The sequence below is a fragment of the Engystomops pustulosus genome, chromosome 7 (genome assembly GCF_040894005.1).
Source record: "Engystomops pustulosus chromosome 7, aEngPut4.maternal, whole genome shotgun sequence".
NCBI classification, from domain to species: domain Eukaryota; kingdom Metazoa; phylum Chordata; class Amphibia; order Anura; family Leptodactylidae; genus Engystomops; species Engystomops pustulosus.
In genome coordinates this window covers 38,474,273-38,487,281 of record NC_092417.1, presented here as the reverse complement: position 1 = coordinate 38,487,281, position 13,009 = coordinate 38,474,273, and the positions used below count along the sequence as shown (strand labels likewise).

General features: G+C 42.9%; 1 protein-coding gene across 1 annotated transcript in view; it reads left to right on the top strand.

The window, feature by feature from the left end:
• PRORP (protein only RNase P catalytic subunit) overlaps window positions 1-13,009 on the top strand; it is a 50,447-nt gene that overhangs the window by 8,499 nt on the left and 28,939 nt on the right. Inside the window, exon 3 of the mRNA XM_072115504.1 lies at window positions 1,397-1,529. Coding sequence (XP_071971605.1) covers window positions 1,397-1,529 — 133 coding nt within the window. The remainder of the gene's footprint in view (window positions 1-1,396; window positions 1,530-13,009) is intronic.

Below are 13,009 nucleotides of genomic sequence, written 5' to 3'. Positions count from 1 at the left end.
AGGCAGGGAGAGTGAGTGAGAGACAGGCAAGGAGAGCAAGGGTACATTCAGACGGCCGTCTGTGGGGATGTATGTGCGCTGCAAATTTGTGGGTACATATACGTCCCCATAGACGGCAATGGTGGGCCGGTGGCAGCACAGTGGCACACGTGTGTGGCACCGTTCGCAGGGAAATAAAATATCGAGCATGCTCTATCTTTCCACGTGTGTGCGGTCGTGCGCCGCTTTTCTCTGTAGAGGGGGGAGGGGCCACCTCCTCCCCAGCGCACAGCGGTATGTGGGCATACGGCTGTGTAAATGTACCCTAACTAGGAGACAGACAGGAAGACTAAGTGAGTGAGAGACAGAGAGACCGGCAGGGTGAGTAAGTGGGAGACAGGAGAGATAGATGCATAGATATATATACAAATATATATTATTTTTTTGTTGGTTCTATTTTGTTATAGCTAAGAGCAGTTATTTACTATCCCGGGCAACTCCAGGAGCTACAGCTAGTTTAGTACAGACAGACCCCTCTGACCTCTGGTGAAGCTCTCTGGATGTTACTATAGTCCCAGACTGTAATAATCAGCTGTAAGGTGTCTGTAATGAAGCTTTATTGATAATCCTTGATCCCATTACATCAAAAAATGTTTAAACTCCAATTGTCACTGGGGCCAAATTTTTTTTTGTCTGGATCTACAATTATTAAATATACAGTTTCGACTTAAGAACAAACCCCCTGGACCCTTTCTTGTACGTAACCCGGGGACTGCCTGTATATATTTTGCATTTCCTCTTTGAAAAGTACCAGGTTGTTGAGAGCCAGATCTTAACTTCTGTCTAATCTGCTATTAACGGGCTTTTTTAGACTAAGGTAATGCAGGACATGTCCGGAATTTAATTTTAATGAATAAAATGCAATGCATCTGACACATGGGTGCATATAAGGCCCCTTGCAGACGGCTGTGTACTCACCTGGGCCGTACCTGGGTGCAGCACACTGCCGGTTGCAGGAGGGAGGGGTGGGTAAGTGCTCCTAACCCCTCTCCAGAGGTAGCCGGGGGGCACCTTGTCAATCTATCCAGAGATAGGCCACCGGTAAGACTCGCCTCCTGTGTGGTGGGCAATAGGGCTGTTCAAATGAATGACTTGTTGATGATCATTTCTCTTGGAATATCCCATTAATCAGATGAAGTTGTATGATCTGAGGTTTGGAGATGTTTTACAGAACATTGGCTGCTCCATCTAATTACTGTGTATTGCAAAAATTGCTCTTCTGAATAAGCCCTAAAATCTATATTACCCATAGAATATGTAATCTGTGTGGATTTTCTAGACTGCTCTAGCTAGAATTGTTTTCCTTTATCTCTGGTTCTCTGAGTTGTGTCAGTAATGTCTTGATTTAACCCTTCAGTGGTCACTGTCAGGCGTGTAAAGAACAGCTGGAGTCCATTCACCTGACACCGGAGGAATACGACACCTTGAAAAAAGCCGTGATTGACAGTGTGATCAAGGGGGAAGATACATATCGGAAGACCACCCCTGCGGTAAGTGCTTCTGCTCTATGACTGGGCTTTAGTTGTCAAATATCTCTATGGTGTGCAATTCACAAACAATATTACAGGAAGACCTACATAAGCTATATACATTATACATATACATATATATATATAAATGTCAGGTAGCAGCTGCAAGAGCAAGTAAGAGCCACATCACATCTCTGTTATGTCATCAGTTACTTGCATCAGTTATTGTGAGCCAAAACCAGGTGAGGTGACTATAGACAGCTAAAGTATAATGGAAAGACTTGCACCTGGATCAAAATAACTGATAACATAACAGTGATGTGAATTGGGCCGTTGAGGTGAAAGTGTTTTTCTATCAGTAGAAATCCATCCCTTATACAGCACAGGACACTAAACCAACTACAGGTCCTTATGGACCTGTGGTTTAGGGTCCCTATTTTACACTGTGGGGCAGATTTACTTACCCGGTCCCGCGTCGATCCTGCGGTGCGTTCTCCGACGAGGATTCGGGTCCGAGGCGATACACTAAGATTGTGCGCCCGTGTCGCTTCTGCACCGAGGTCCGCCGGAGTTCACCTTCTTCTTCCCGGTGCATGTGAGTGCCTGATCTTGCGACACAATTCCGTCCGTCCGTCCGACCGTCCGTCCGACCGTCCGCCCCCCCGATTTCTGTCGCGTGCAAGCCAGCGCAGATGCGCCACAATTCGATCGCGTGCACCATAAAAATAGGCCAATTTGGCACACAATGGAAATATTCGGGAAACCCGACGGAATTGCGGTCCCGCGGACCCTTAGTAAATGAGCCCCTGTGTGTGTCTGACTGTGTGCTTTATACTTGCCTAGAGATGAGTCCAATAAGGAGCATTGGACACATCTCTGGTTCTTCCCGTGCCATAGCATTGCTTCAGTGAAGCTTTCATAGTACACCTCAGCCTTATGTCACATGCGCAGGGAAGCCGGGTTGAGCTCCAGATCGAGATAAGCACAAAGATTTTTTATTTTTATTGCAGGCCCAGTATAGGGCAATTTGGGACACTACAATAATAATAATAATAATAATAAAAATCCCTTTATTTATATAGCGCACACAGATTATGCAGCACTACACAGAGCTTGCTAAAAATAATGGGGCTAATTTACTAAGGGTTGTGGATTGCACTTTTGTCAGACTGTTCGCTGGTTTCGGGATTTGCGCAGCTTTGACAGGTATTTAACAGGGGTCTCCGCTGGGATTGTGTTGCACGCGATTGCGGCGCTGGCTTTCATATGACAGAAATTGGGGGGGCCGTCCGTCGGTCCGACGGATTCGGAGTGGGCGCTGGATTTAACTTACAAGTTGTGTCGCAAAACAATGCACTTACATACACCAGGAAGAGGAAGGTGAACTCCAGAGGACCTCAGCGGGGAAGCGACACATGTAGGATATCAAGCGCATGATCTTAGCGAATCGCGCCAGAGTGCATGATCGTCGGACAATGCACTTACTCCTCGGACCCCGGGTAAGTAAATGTGCCCTAATGGGTCCAAATTGTTTTGAGTGGTTCCTTTAAAGAAAATCTAACATCAAAATCCATCATTATAAACCAGGGACACATACTCATAGATCCAGGCACTGTGACTGTGGTATCTTCTTACATATCTTCTTACATATTTTATCCATGGCTCCCTTTCTTCTAAAATCAACTTTTATAATTATGCTAATGAGACAGAAGTGTTCTGGGAGGTATTCTGCAGAGGTGTTCTGCTGTGGCTTCACAGGCTGGTACTATCTCAGCTCGCGGTAATCTTACACAGTGGAATGGAGAACAGTCTTTGAAGCCAAGTTATGTTTGGGCTCTGATAATACCCCCTGTCCCCCAGAGCCCTTCTGGCTCTTTAGCATAATTTTTAAAGTTAATTTTAGAAGGAAGGAGACCATGGATAACAAATATAAGAAGATTAAAACAGTCCGGTGCCAGGATCTATGAGTAAGTGTCCCTGGTTTATCTTGATGGATTTCTTTAAAGGCAAAGTACACCTTTTTCTTATTTTTTGCCTATTGAGTTGGGTGCCACTCACATTGCAGAAATTATTTCCCAACCTCCTGATCGAATTTCTCTTTGTCCATTGAGTCTATTTTGACTAAAATGCAATGCAATAAAAAAGGATGCAATGCAATAAAAAAATTCCTATGCAGTTTGCATGTATGGCTATGCACAGCACAGCACCGCTCTGCTTCCGGTTTCAGACTGGCAATTCCCCTCCTCTCTCTCTCCTTGTGCATTAGCCAGAGAATCTTCTTCTCACCCCCATCCCCTCGTCATATTACCCCTCTATAAATCCCTTGTAAGCCCACGTCTCAGGTGCAGAATACAGTTTTGGGATCTATAATCTGAAATGAATGTGGGAGAGCCGAGTTCTTGCTGTCACTTTGAATACATTGTAAAATAAATCAGAAAACCTACCATTTGATTTGATGGATTATGAAGCAAACATACTTTGAGAATGCTGTAGCTAAACTGATGCAGGATCATATCTTGGTTAATCCTTGAGCTGAGTGGTTTTGCTGAAAAAACAGTTATAACATTCAAGACCTTGGGAAAGCTGGGTCAGGCTGGCTGACATAAACACATTACACACAAAGCTTGTAATTACAAATGGAGGTTAGTCAAGACATGACTAATCAACCTGAGCTGGATCACTCATACACAGCAATTGATTATTTTGTCTGGCATGGAGAGGAATGTTTGCAGCATCCTCTCCTGCAGAGAAAAACTCTCCTGCTAGGAGAAGCGCTGAACCAATGGCTGAAGGAGCCAGGGATTAACCAAGATATGATCCTGCATCAGTGCAGCTACAGCATTCTCAAGGGATGTTTGCTTCATACTACATCAAATCAAATGGTAGGTTTCCTTTAATGTCTCGCCTTTTTCCAATTTTGGGTATATTGGAGGATCTTATCTTGAAGAAACAAAAAAAAAAATCTTCTGGTTCAGTCAGTAATTCCCCTCCGCAGTGTAGCTGATAAGTAGGTGGGAAGCAGGACACTAATTTTGTTATCTATTATGTCTTTTTAAGATATGACTCATTTTTACGTACTGAAAGAACCCACATCTTTTCACTGCCTCTATCTCCTTTACTCATTTATGTAGCTCCATGTGGAACATTTGATGTGACCTGATAAGTTGATACCACATCATATTTAGGATAGTAAAAAAAAATAAAAAATGGTGATGAAAGAATATAATATACGTGAAGATGTGAGCCGTATTTGAACACTATACATCCGCTATAGGGGAATATGAAATTCCCTGGGTGCCCGGACATATTAGAAAGGTCCCTTGCACGGGGTCAGATCCTTCGCAGATGAAAATAATAGCTATTTCTGAACATCGCCTCAAGGGTGTGATCGAATAACATGCCTGAAAGTAAATATCTTTTTATAGTCCTTGAGGGCAGTGTATTTGGTGGGCAGACTTAATCGCTGGTCAGCATGTGACTGCTGGTTAACCTCAAAATTCCCTCCAGAAAATCCCTTTCGGATATTTATATCTGGGCAGATAGGTACTTTTTAGTTGTCGCTTCATTTTTTTTTCCCCATAATAATACACATAAAAGGCGGCCTGTGATTATAAAGGAGTATTTTAGGAGCGTTGGCGCCTGGCACTGATGACATTTAGGAGCGCAGTCATGGCAGTGGGAGTGCAGCGCCTCGGTGCCTTTATTTTCATAGAATGGGGAATTTCCAAAAGTCAATAAAAGGTTTTTACGTTCCATTATTTTTGTAAATATGTAAGTGAATGACACAATGTTAGAATAGTGATTTATATTACCTCATCTCTAATGAGTCAGATGTGCCCAGGACATGCCCAGGGAATTATAGACAGTCGCATGATTGGAGATTTGTCCTTTTATTTAAGAGTTTATCAAAGTCTGGAACAAGGATCTAGTACAGTAATGCCCCTCTGACATCATGGGGAAAAAGTTACACCAGTAAAAGTTTTAAAGAAAGTCTTCTAGATCCGATATCATCTCAGAAATAAAAACAGCACAGTGTTTGGCACTTTATAGTTTTTCCAGAAACAATGTACATATTTCAAGAGATTTTTTGTTTTGTAGAAATATCCTTTATCTGTATGCATTGTGATGTCATAGTAATTGGATAATGTGTACATTTATGTCACAGTCGTGGTATAATGTGCACAGTGATGTCACAGTAAATGGATACTGTACACAGTGATGTTACTCTACATGGATAATACACAGTGATGTCACAGGATAGAGATAATGCACACAGTGATGTCACAGTACAGGGATAATACACACAGTGATGTCACAGTACAGGGATAATACACACAGTGATGTCACAGGATAGTGATAATGCACACAGTGATGTCACAGTACAGGGATAATAAACACAGTGATGTCACAGTACAGGGATAATAAACACAGTGATGTCACAGTACAGGGATAATACACACAGTGATGTCACTCTACATGGATAATACACACAGTGATGTCACAGGATAGATATAATGCACACAGTGATGTCACAGTACAGGGATAATACACACAGTGATGTCACAGGATAGAGATAATGCACACAGTGATGTCACAGTACAGGGATAATACACACAGTGATGTCACAGTACAGGGATAATACACACAGTGATGCCACAGTACATGAATAATACACACAGCGATGTTACAGTACAGGGGTCATACATGTACAGGGATAATATACACAGTAATGTCACAGTACTGGGATAATATACACAGCGATGTCACAGTACATGGATAATACACACAGCGATGTCACAGTACAGGGATAATATACACAGTAATGTCACAGTACTGGGATAATACACACAGTGATGTCACAGTACAGGGATAATACACACAGTGATGCCACAGTACATGGGTAATACACACAGCGATGTTACAGTACAGGGGTCATACATGTACAGGGATAATATACACAGTAATGTCACAGTACAGGGATAATATACACAGCGATGGCACAGTACAAGGATAATACACACAGTGATGTCACAGTACAGGGATAATACACACAGTGATGTCACAGTACAAGGATAATACACACCGTGATGTCACAGTACAGGGATAATATACACAGTAATGTCACAGTACTGGGATAATACACACAGTGATGTCACAGTACAGGGATATGTAATAAATTGTGTAAGGAAATGCATTTCTTTTGGTTAGTTGGAAGTGTGGGTGTAATAACTCCTTATTACCTGCAGGTGGAGCCTTTGCTGCAATATTCACTTTTAAAAAATGAGTACTACATGTAATGTAATCTACATAGTGTATTTTACATGATAGAATTTGGGTGCTACCTCAGAGGGCTTCCTCCATATATATAGGAGGTTGATACGACTTTTTTATGCAGAGCTTCAAACCTCTTGATTTTTGGCATAGTGAGGGGTTTCCCCACAAACACAAGTTAGGCCCTATCCACAGGATCTCCGTCAGCTCCATAGAGATGAATGAAGCAGAACGTCATGCACGGCCGTCTGCTCCATTACTCTTATGGAGCGACGAGGGGTCTGATGGAGGTACGAACCCCCCGTTTTTGTGATCTGTGGGGGTCTCATCACTGAGGCCCCAACCAATCAGCAAGTTAGGCCCTAACTTGTATTCGTGGGAAAACTCCTTTAATATTTTTGAGACATTTGCCATTCATGGGGGGAAGAGTTCTCATCATCTTGACTTATACAGCTCCTATTGATTTTAATGGGAATGCAGTGTTAATTATAGCAATTTAGGTTTTTAAAGACGCAATACACAACCTGCAATGTGAACAAAGCCTAATGCACCTGCTCAGTTCAGTAATAAATGAAGGCCCAATAGACGGACGCACTACATAGGAAGGATAACACACAGATCATTTCATGTGACCTTCCAGATGGCGACTATTTTGACAATTCCGGTTTTGTGGCATCCATATTCTGACTCACTATTCCTCGAGACGGAAGCTGCGTGCATCAGTTTTTCTTGCACATTCTTTAGATTGTAAAATGATTTACAAGGACATTCTAGTTTAGGATTGAGGTTGTGTGTGACCACTGATAATAAGATAGGAAGGTTACAGGATATTACTGCACAAGGTGACGCGAGTGTCAGGTTTTTTTTTGTTTTTTTCAGTTTTTACTTCCTGATCTTCTTGCAGACTAACTGTAGAAATTCTGGGAAATTCAGAGAATGCAATGTACACGACACCTTCTGTATGGAGGCCACGTGTAAATGTGAACAATGAGGTGTTAGAAGACTATGCATGTGTTCTCAGTAGGGAATAAAGGGATGTCCTGGGCACATTTTCCTTATCCATATGATAAGAGATAATTTGCTGATCGGTGGGGATCCCAGTGTTGGAACCCCTACAGATCACAAGAGAAGGGATCCATTGTACCCCCAAATGCATAGAGCAGAAGGTGGCACGTGTGCCCTAATGCCAGGGGCGTAACTTGAGTGGGTGTGGTCGCAACTGGGCCCAAGAGGTTTAGGAGGCCCATTAGGTGTTACTTTCCCATAGGAAACTATAAACTATACATTATAATCAGGGGCCTGGCACAAGCTTTGCACTGGGGCCCATCAGCTTCAAGTTACACCACTGCCTACTGCTCTGCACACAGTAATCAAGACGGTGCCATAGACAATGAATATATATGATCGCTGTTTGTTTGCTCCTTTAGGGCTCATCTAGGCACCGTAGGCCGTCACTATAGGCATTTTTACATTTTCTTGAAACTTGTTTTTTTGGTGATATGTGGGTGTAACTAGCCATTTATATATGTGTTTATGTCTATTCCCTATTGTAGTGTCTGATGAAGATCCTTTAAGGATCAAAACATTACACTAATGGATTGCTGATGCATCATATCTATAGTGTGCATCAAAAGGGAGTGGGGAAATTATTTTTGCTCAACTGATTTGAAATAGGCTGGTTCCCCATTCTGTGCACCCGAACACTACTAGGAGTGATGTGTAACATAATATAGACAATGAATTGAGCCTTAATCTGATGTTAAATTCATTTTGGGTACAACGGACCTCCACAGATCAGCAAGATTAAATTTTCGTGACCCCCCCCTTTAAGCTTTTCCTATAAAGCAAGAATTTGAAATGTATCATACATGCCCAGTAGTGGATTATAATATAGGCAGTTTGGGTGCTAGCCAGGGGCCCAAGCATTCTAGGGGACCCGTGGCCACCCAAACCACCCACCAAATTTTATACTTAGAAGGACCCTCACCAATGGTCCTCAAACTGCAGATTGAAAGCAGGCAGGAGGGACACATCTTCCATTCCGCAGGAAGCTGATGCTAGTACCAGATGTAGGAAATTATTTCCAGACCTGCAGGGGCTTATATATATATACATACAGGAGGTCCCCAGGTGACGTACAAGATCGGTTCTGTATGTTTGTTCTTAAGTTGAATTTGTATGCAAGTCAGAACTGTATATTTTATAATTGTAGATCCAGCCAAATTTTTTTTGGTCTCTGTGACAATTGGATTTTAAAAATGTTCGATTGTCATAAGAACCAGGATTAACGCTGAAGCTTAATTGCAGACATTTTTGATAACTGTAATAGCTGTTTATTGTACCTAAGGCCAAAGTACAGTAAATTACCAACATCCAGAGGTCAGTTTGCAATTAGGGGTCGTCTGTAAGTCGAGTGCTCTTAAGTAGAGGACCGTCTGTATGTATATATAATATATACACATGGGCTCCCATACTATTGAATAGAGCGTCAGGACACCCGCTTGTCCTGCCACTCCACCCATTGGTGAGAACGGGACCACCCATTACTGAGGATCCATTCTCCGAGATGTTGGACCCTCATCGATCGGTTTTATTCCATATCCCATGCGGATTCAGACCACATCCCCTTCACTTTGATGCTAATACCTGTATTTTCTGTTTTCAACACTTATACATCAAGAACTTGCTATTAGTGGATCCCATCCTGTTACAGGTATTATTAAAGGGAACCTACCACCACAAATCTACCTATAAAGGTAGATCGGGTGGTAGGTGGATCAATAGGACGTGAGGATAGCCCTTTTAAGGGCTAATCCTCACGTCCCAGCACTTCTTTAGTAACTTTTATTAGACATTTATGCAAATTTACTTATGCGGCTACTAGGGCGTGGAGTAGCCGCATCTGAGGTTACACGAGGCGGCTACTCCACGCCCCGGTAGCCTCTTTTCCCCTCCTACTCACCCATCTTCGGCAGAAGAGCAGGCCCGCGCCTGTTCGGGAGCAGTGACCGCGCATGCACAGACGGCAGGATTGCCGGACGAGGGCGCGGAGCTGCGCACCGAAGATGGGTGAGTAGGAGGGGAAAAGAGGCTACCGGGGCGTGGAGTAGCCGCCTCGTGTAACCTCAGATGCGGCTACAACACGCCCCAGTAGCCGCATAAGTACATTTTCATAAATGTCTAATAAAAGTTAACAAAAAAGTGCGGGGACGTGAGGATTAGCCCTTAAAAGGGCTATCCTCACGTCCCATTGATCCACCTACCACCCAATCTACCTTTATAGGTAGATTTGTGGTGGTAGGTTCCCTTTAAGAGATTTGCATGCAATATAAGGCACTTTGGTTACAGTCCGGTTATGGCGCCAGCGGGGTAGAGGCAGGGGATTTCCATCTCCCGTAGCCATGCAGGTTTACTGTTGAAGAAGAGAAGTGACATCTATACAAAAATGAGAGGCGCTTGTCAAACCTGCTGGTCTCTGCTTCCTGGTGTCTCGGAGGGGTTATGACTTTTTAATTCTCTGTAATCAACGTAAAAGAATGTACGAATGTAGTCACATAGTTTTCTTCCCTTCTCACGGGTATTCTGAGTATTCACACAAAAGAAGCGGGTATTTCCAGGCTATGAAAACTCTGACTCTGTACAAAGGGACATACACAAAACTACATGGATTGTAATTTGACATGTTTATGGGTACACACCTACTTTTTTTATTTTGCTTTGTAAGCATTGCAATTGTCGGCTAGTAAGGATCAAGATTCTAGAGTAACTGCAATACTTAAAATTTCAGCCAAGATCAGATATTCTTTCTTCAAGTGGTTTATAAAATTGCTGCTCTAGTTAGAGCAAAGCTGTTACAGGAGCAGAACGTGATATAAAAAGAGAAGCTGAGCTCTGTGATGTATAGTTTGATATCATTTGGAGCAGAATTTGTGAGTAAGGACTAAAATAAATCCTGACAGGACTCCTAGTGATTGACAGTGAGAGTTCTGATTGCTCCAACCACACACTGTGGGGCACATTTAGTTACCCGTCCCTGCGCGATCCCTGATCCGGAATGTCTGGCGAGGATGCACTCTGCCGCGATTTACAAAGATTGTGCGCCCGATATCCTGCATGTGTCGCTCCCCAATCAGGTCCGCCGGAGTTCACCTTCTTCTTCCCGGTTTGTCTGAATCCGTCAGATTGTCCGACGATTCAGCCCCCCAACCCCTCCCCACCCCCCCAAGAATTGTATCGCTTGAAAACCGACACGATTGCGTCAAAATCCGATCGCGTGCAAAACAATGTCCTTCTAAATAATTGTCCCGGCAGCGCGATCCCTGAAAAGTTGGAAAACCAGACTGCTCCTGACCAGGCGTTGAAATTAGTTTAGAATTGACTGCGAAATTTGGAGACTTACAACTGGCTGTTACTTTTGTTTTATAAAAGACGCAAATTCACCAAAGACAAAACGGTATTAGGAAGGAAAAACTGCTAAGATACATCTGACCAGCAGAAAAGCCAAGAAAAGTCTCATAAACCAGTATTGAATGGAGCGGCGGATACGCGCCGGGAATCGGTAAAAACAGGATGAGCGTTCTCGTAATTGGGGAGGGTTCGTTCTCAGGATCGATAGTGCTCCCAGCATTCAGACTTCCATCTATTAGATTGTTGTTCCACAATTTCATCCAATTTATTTTATATAACTAAAGTGTTCGATGGGGTTGGGAGGGACAGGCAGAGGAACTTAGGGAATTTTTAGCTTACGTTACACTATTTGATCAGAACAGTTTGTTCTTGTTTACATTCTTTTCCTTGTCTTTCTCTTCATTGAACTCTCGGGTCCTGGAATCCTAAGGTTACCTGTCCTCATGTGCCAAAGCTATGAGTCATACATGAAAGGCTCTGCTTTTATAGCCTCATTAAAGAGACTCTACCACCTCCACCAAGCGTTATTATCTGCTGTGATTTCCAAAATACCTTTTATTATTTCTGTACATTATGCCATTTCCAAGATATTCCCAGTTTAGTCTGTATGAGGATAAGTAAGTTGGTGCCAGTAGTAGTGATCTGGATGATAACTACAGGCTTATGTGCACCAATTATCGCATTAGCGAAGGGAAGGGAATTTTGCAGAAACAGCATAATGTACAAAAATTGTATTGCATTTGTTTACATTTGTTTACTGCTTGGGGGCGGTTGTACTTAAAGAAAATCTACCATCAAAATCCATGATGATAAACCACCTTCTCAAAGATCCAGGCACCGTGACTGTGGTAATCTACTTATGTTTTTTATCCATTGCCTCCTTCTTTGTAAAATCAACTTTTAAATTATGCTAATGAACCTGAAGGGCTTTAGGGTTTTTGTCAGAGCCCCTCAGTGCTGCAGATTCACTGGCTTTTACAATGGGCAGGACATGTCTCACCTTCCCCCTGCTCTCTCCATCCTCCCTTTGCCTGTGTAATCTTGCAGCACTCGAAAGTGCTGGGGGAGGGGAGAACTGCAATGCTCATTGTTACAGCCTGTGATGCTCCAGAGTCTCTGGAAACACCCCCGTTTTGTAAACTACAGATATTCTATTTGTATACTTTATTATACAAGAAAGTACCTTGGGTATACCAAAATTACCCTCGTAGTTCAGTGATCCATCAAAACAATGTCCATGTAAATATTTTCTTATAATCCCCACAATACGTGACTGCACCCCCACACCATCAAGAAGCCTTCTACAGGAGATTGATGCTCAAATCTCAGATTCATTCATTTATTCTCTTTAGCCACAAAACCCCTTATTTTTCATTATTTGCAGAAGTTTTGTGGCTTCAGCTTTGACATCATGACACCATACTGTGCATACCTCCATGCTTCAACTTCACAAGCTGTTACACCGTCGCTCATTCTGCACTCCCCTCCCACTTCCTGTTGAAATGAAGGGTAAGGCAAGGGTAGAAACCACTGCACAGGATCAGATGAACAAACTCCAAGGAGTGACGTCGCAATGGTGAATAACGACACATCTGAGCCAGTGCTGTGATGCGATTTTTCTGTACTGTTGCTGTAATCTCATAGCGGCAGTGAGTCTCGCCACACAGTGGGCGTGGGAATTGCTCCAGCACAGTGTAGCAATCTTAGAAGCTACAGCATGGAGCAGCTCTGTTAACTTCCCCAGAGCACTTCTGGCTCATTAGCATATTATTTAAAGTTGATTTTAGAAAGCAGAAGGCCATGGATAACAAATATAAGAAGAT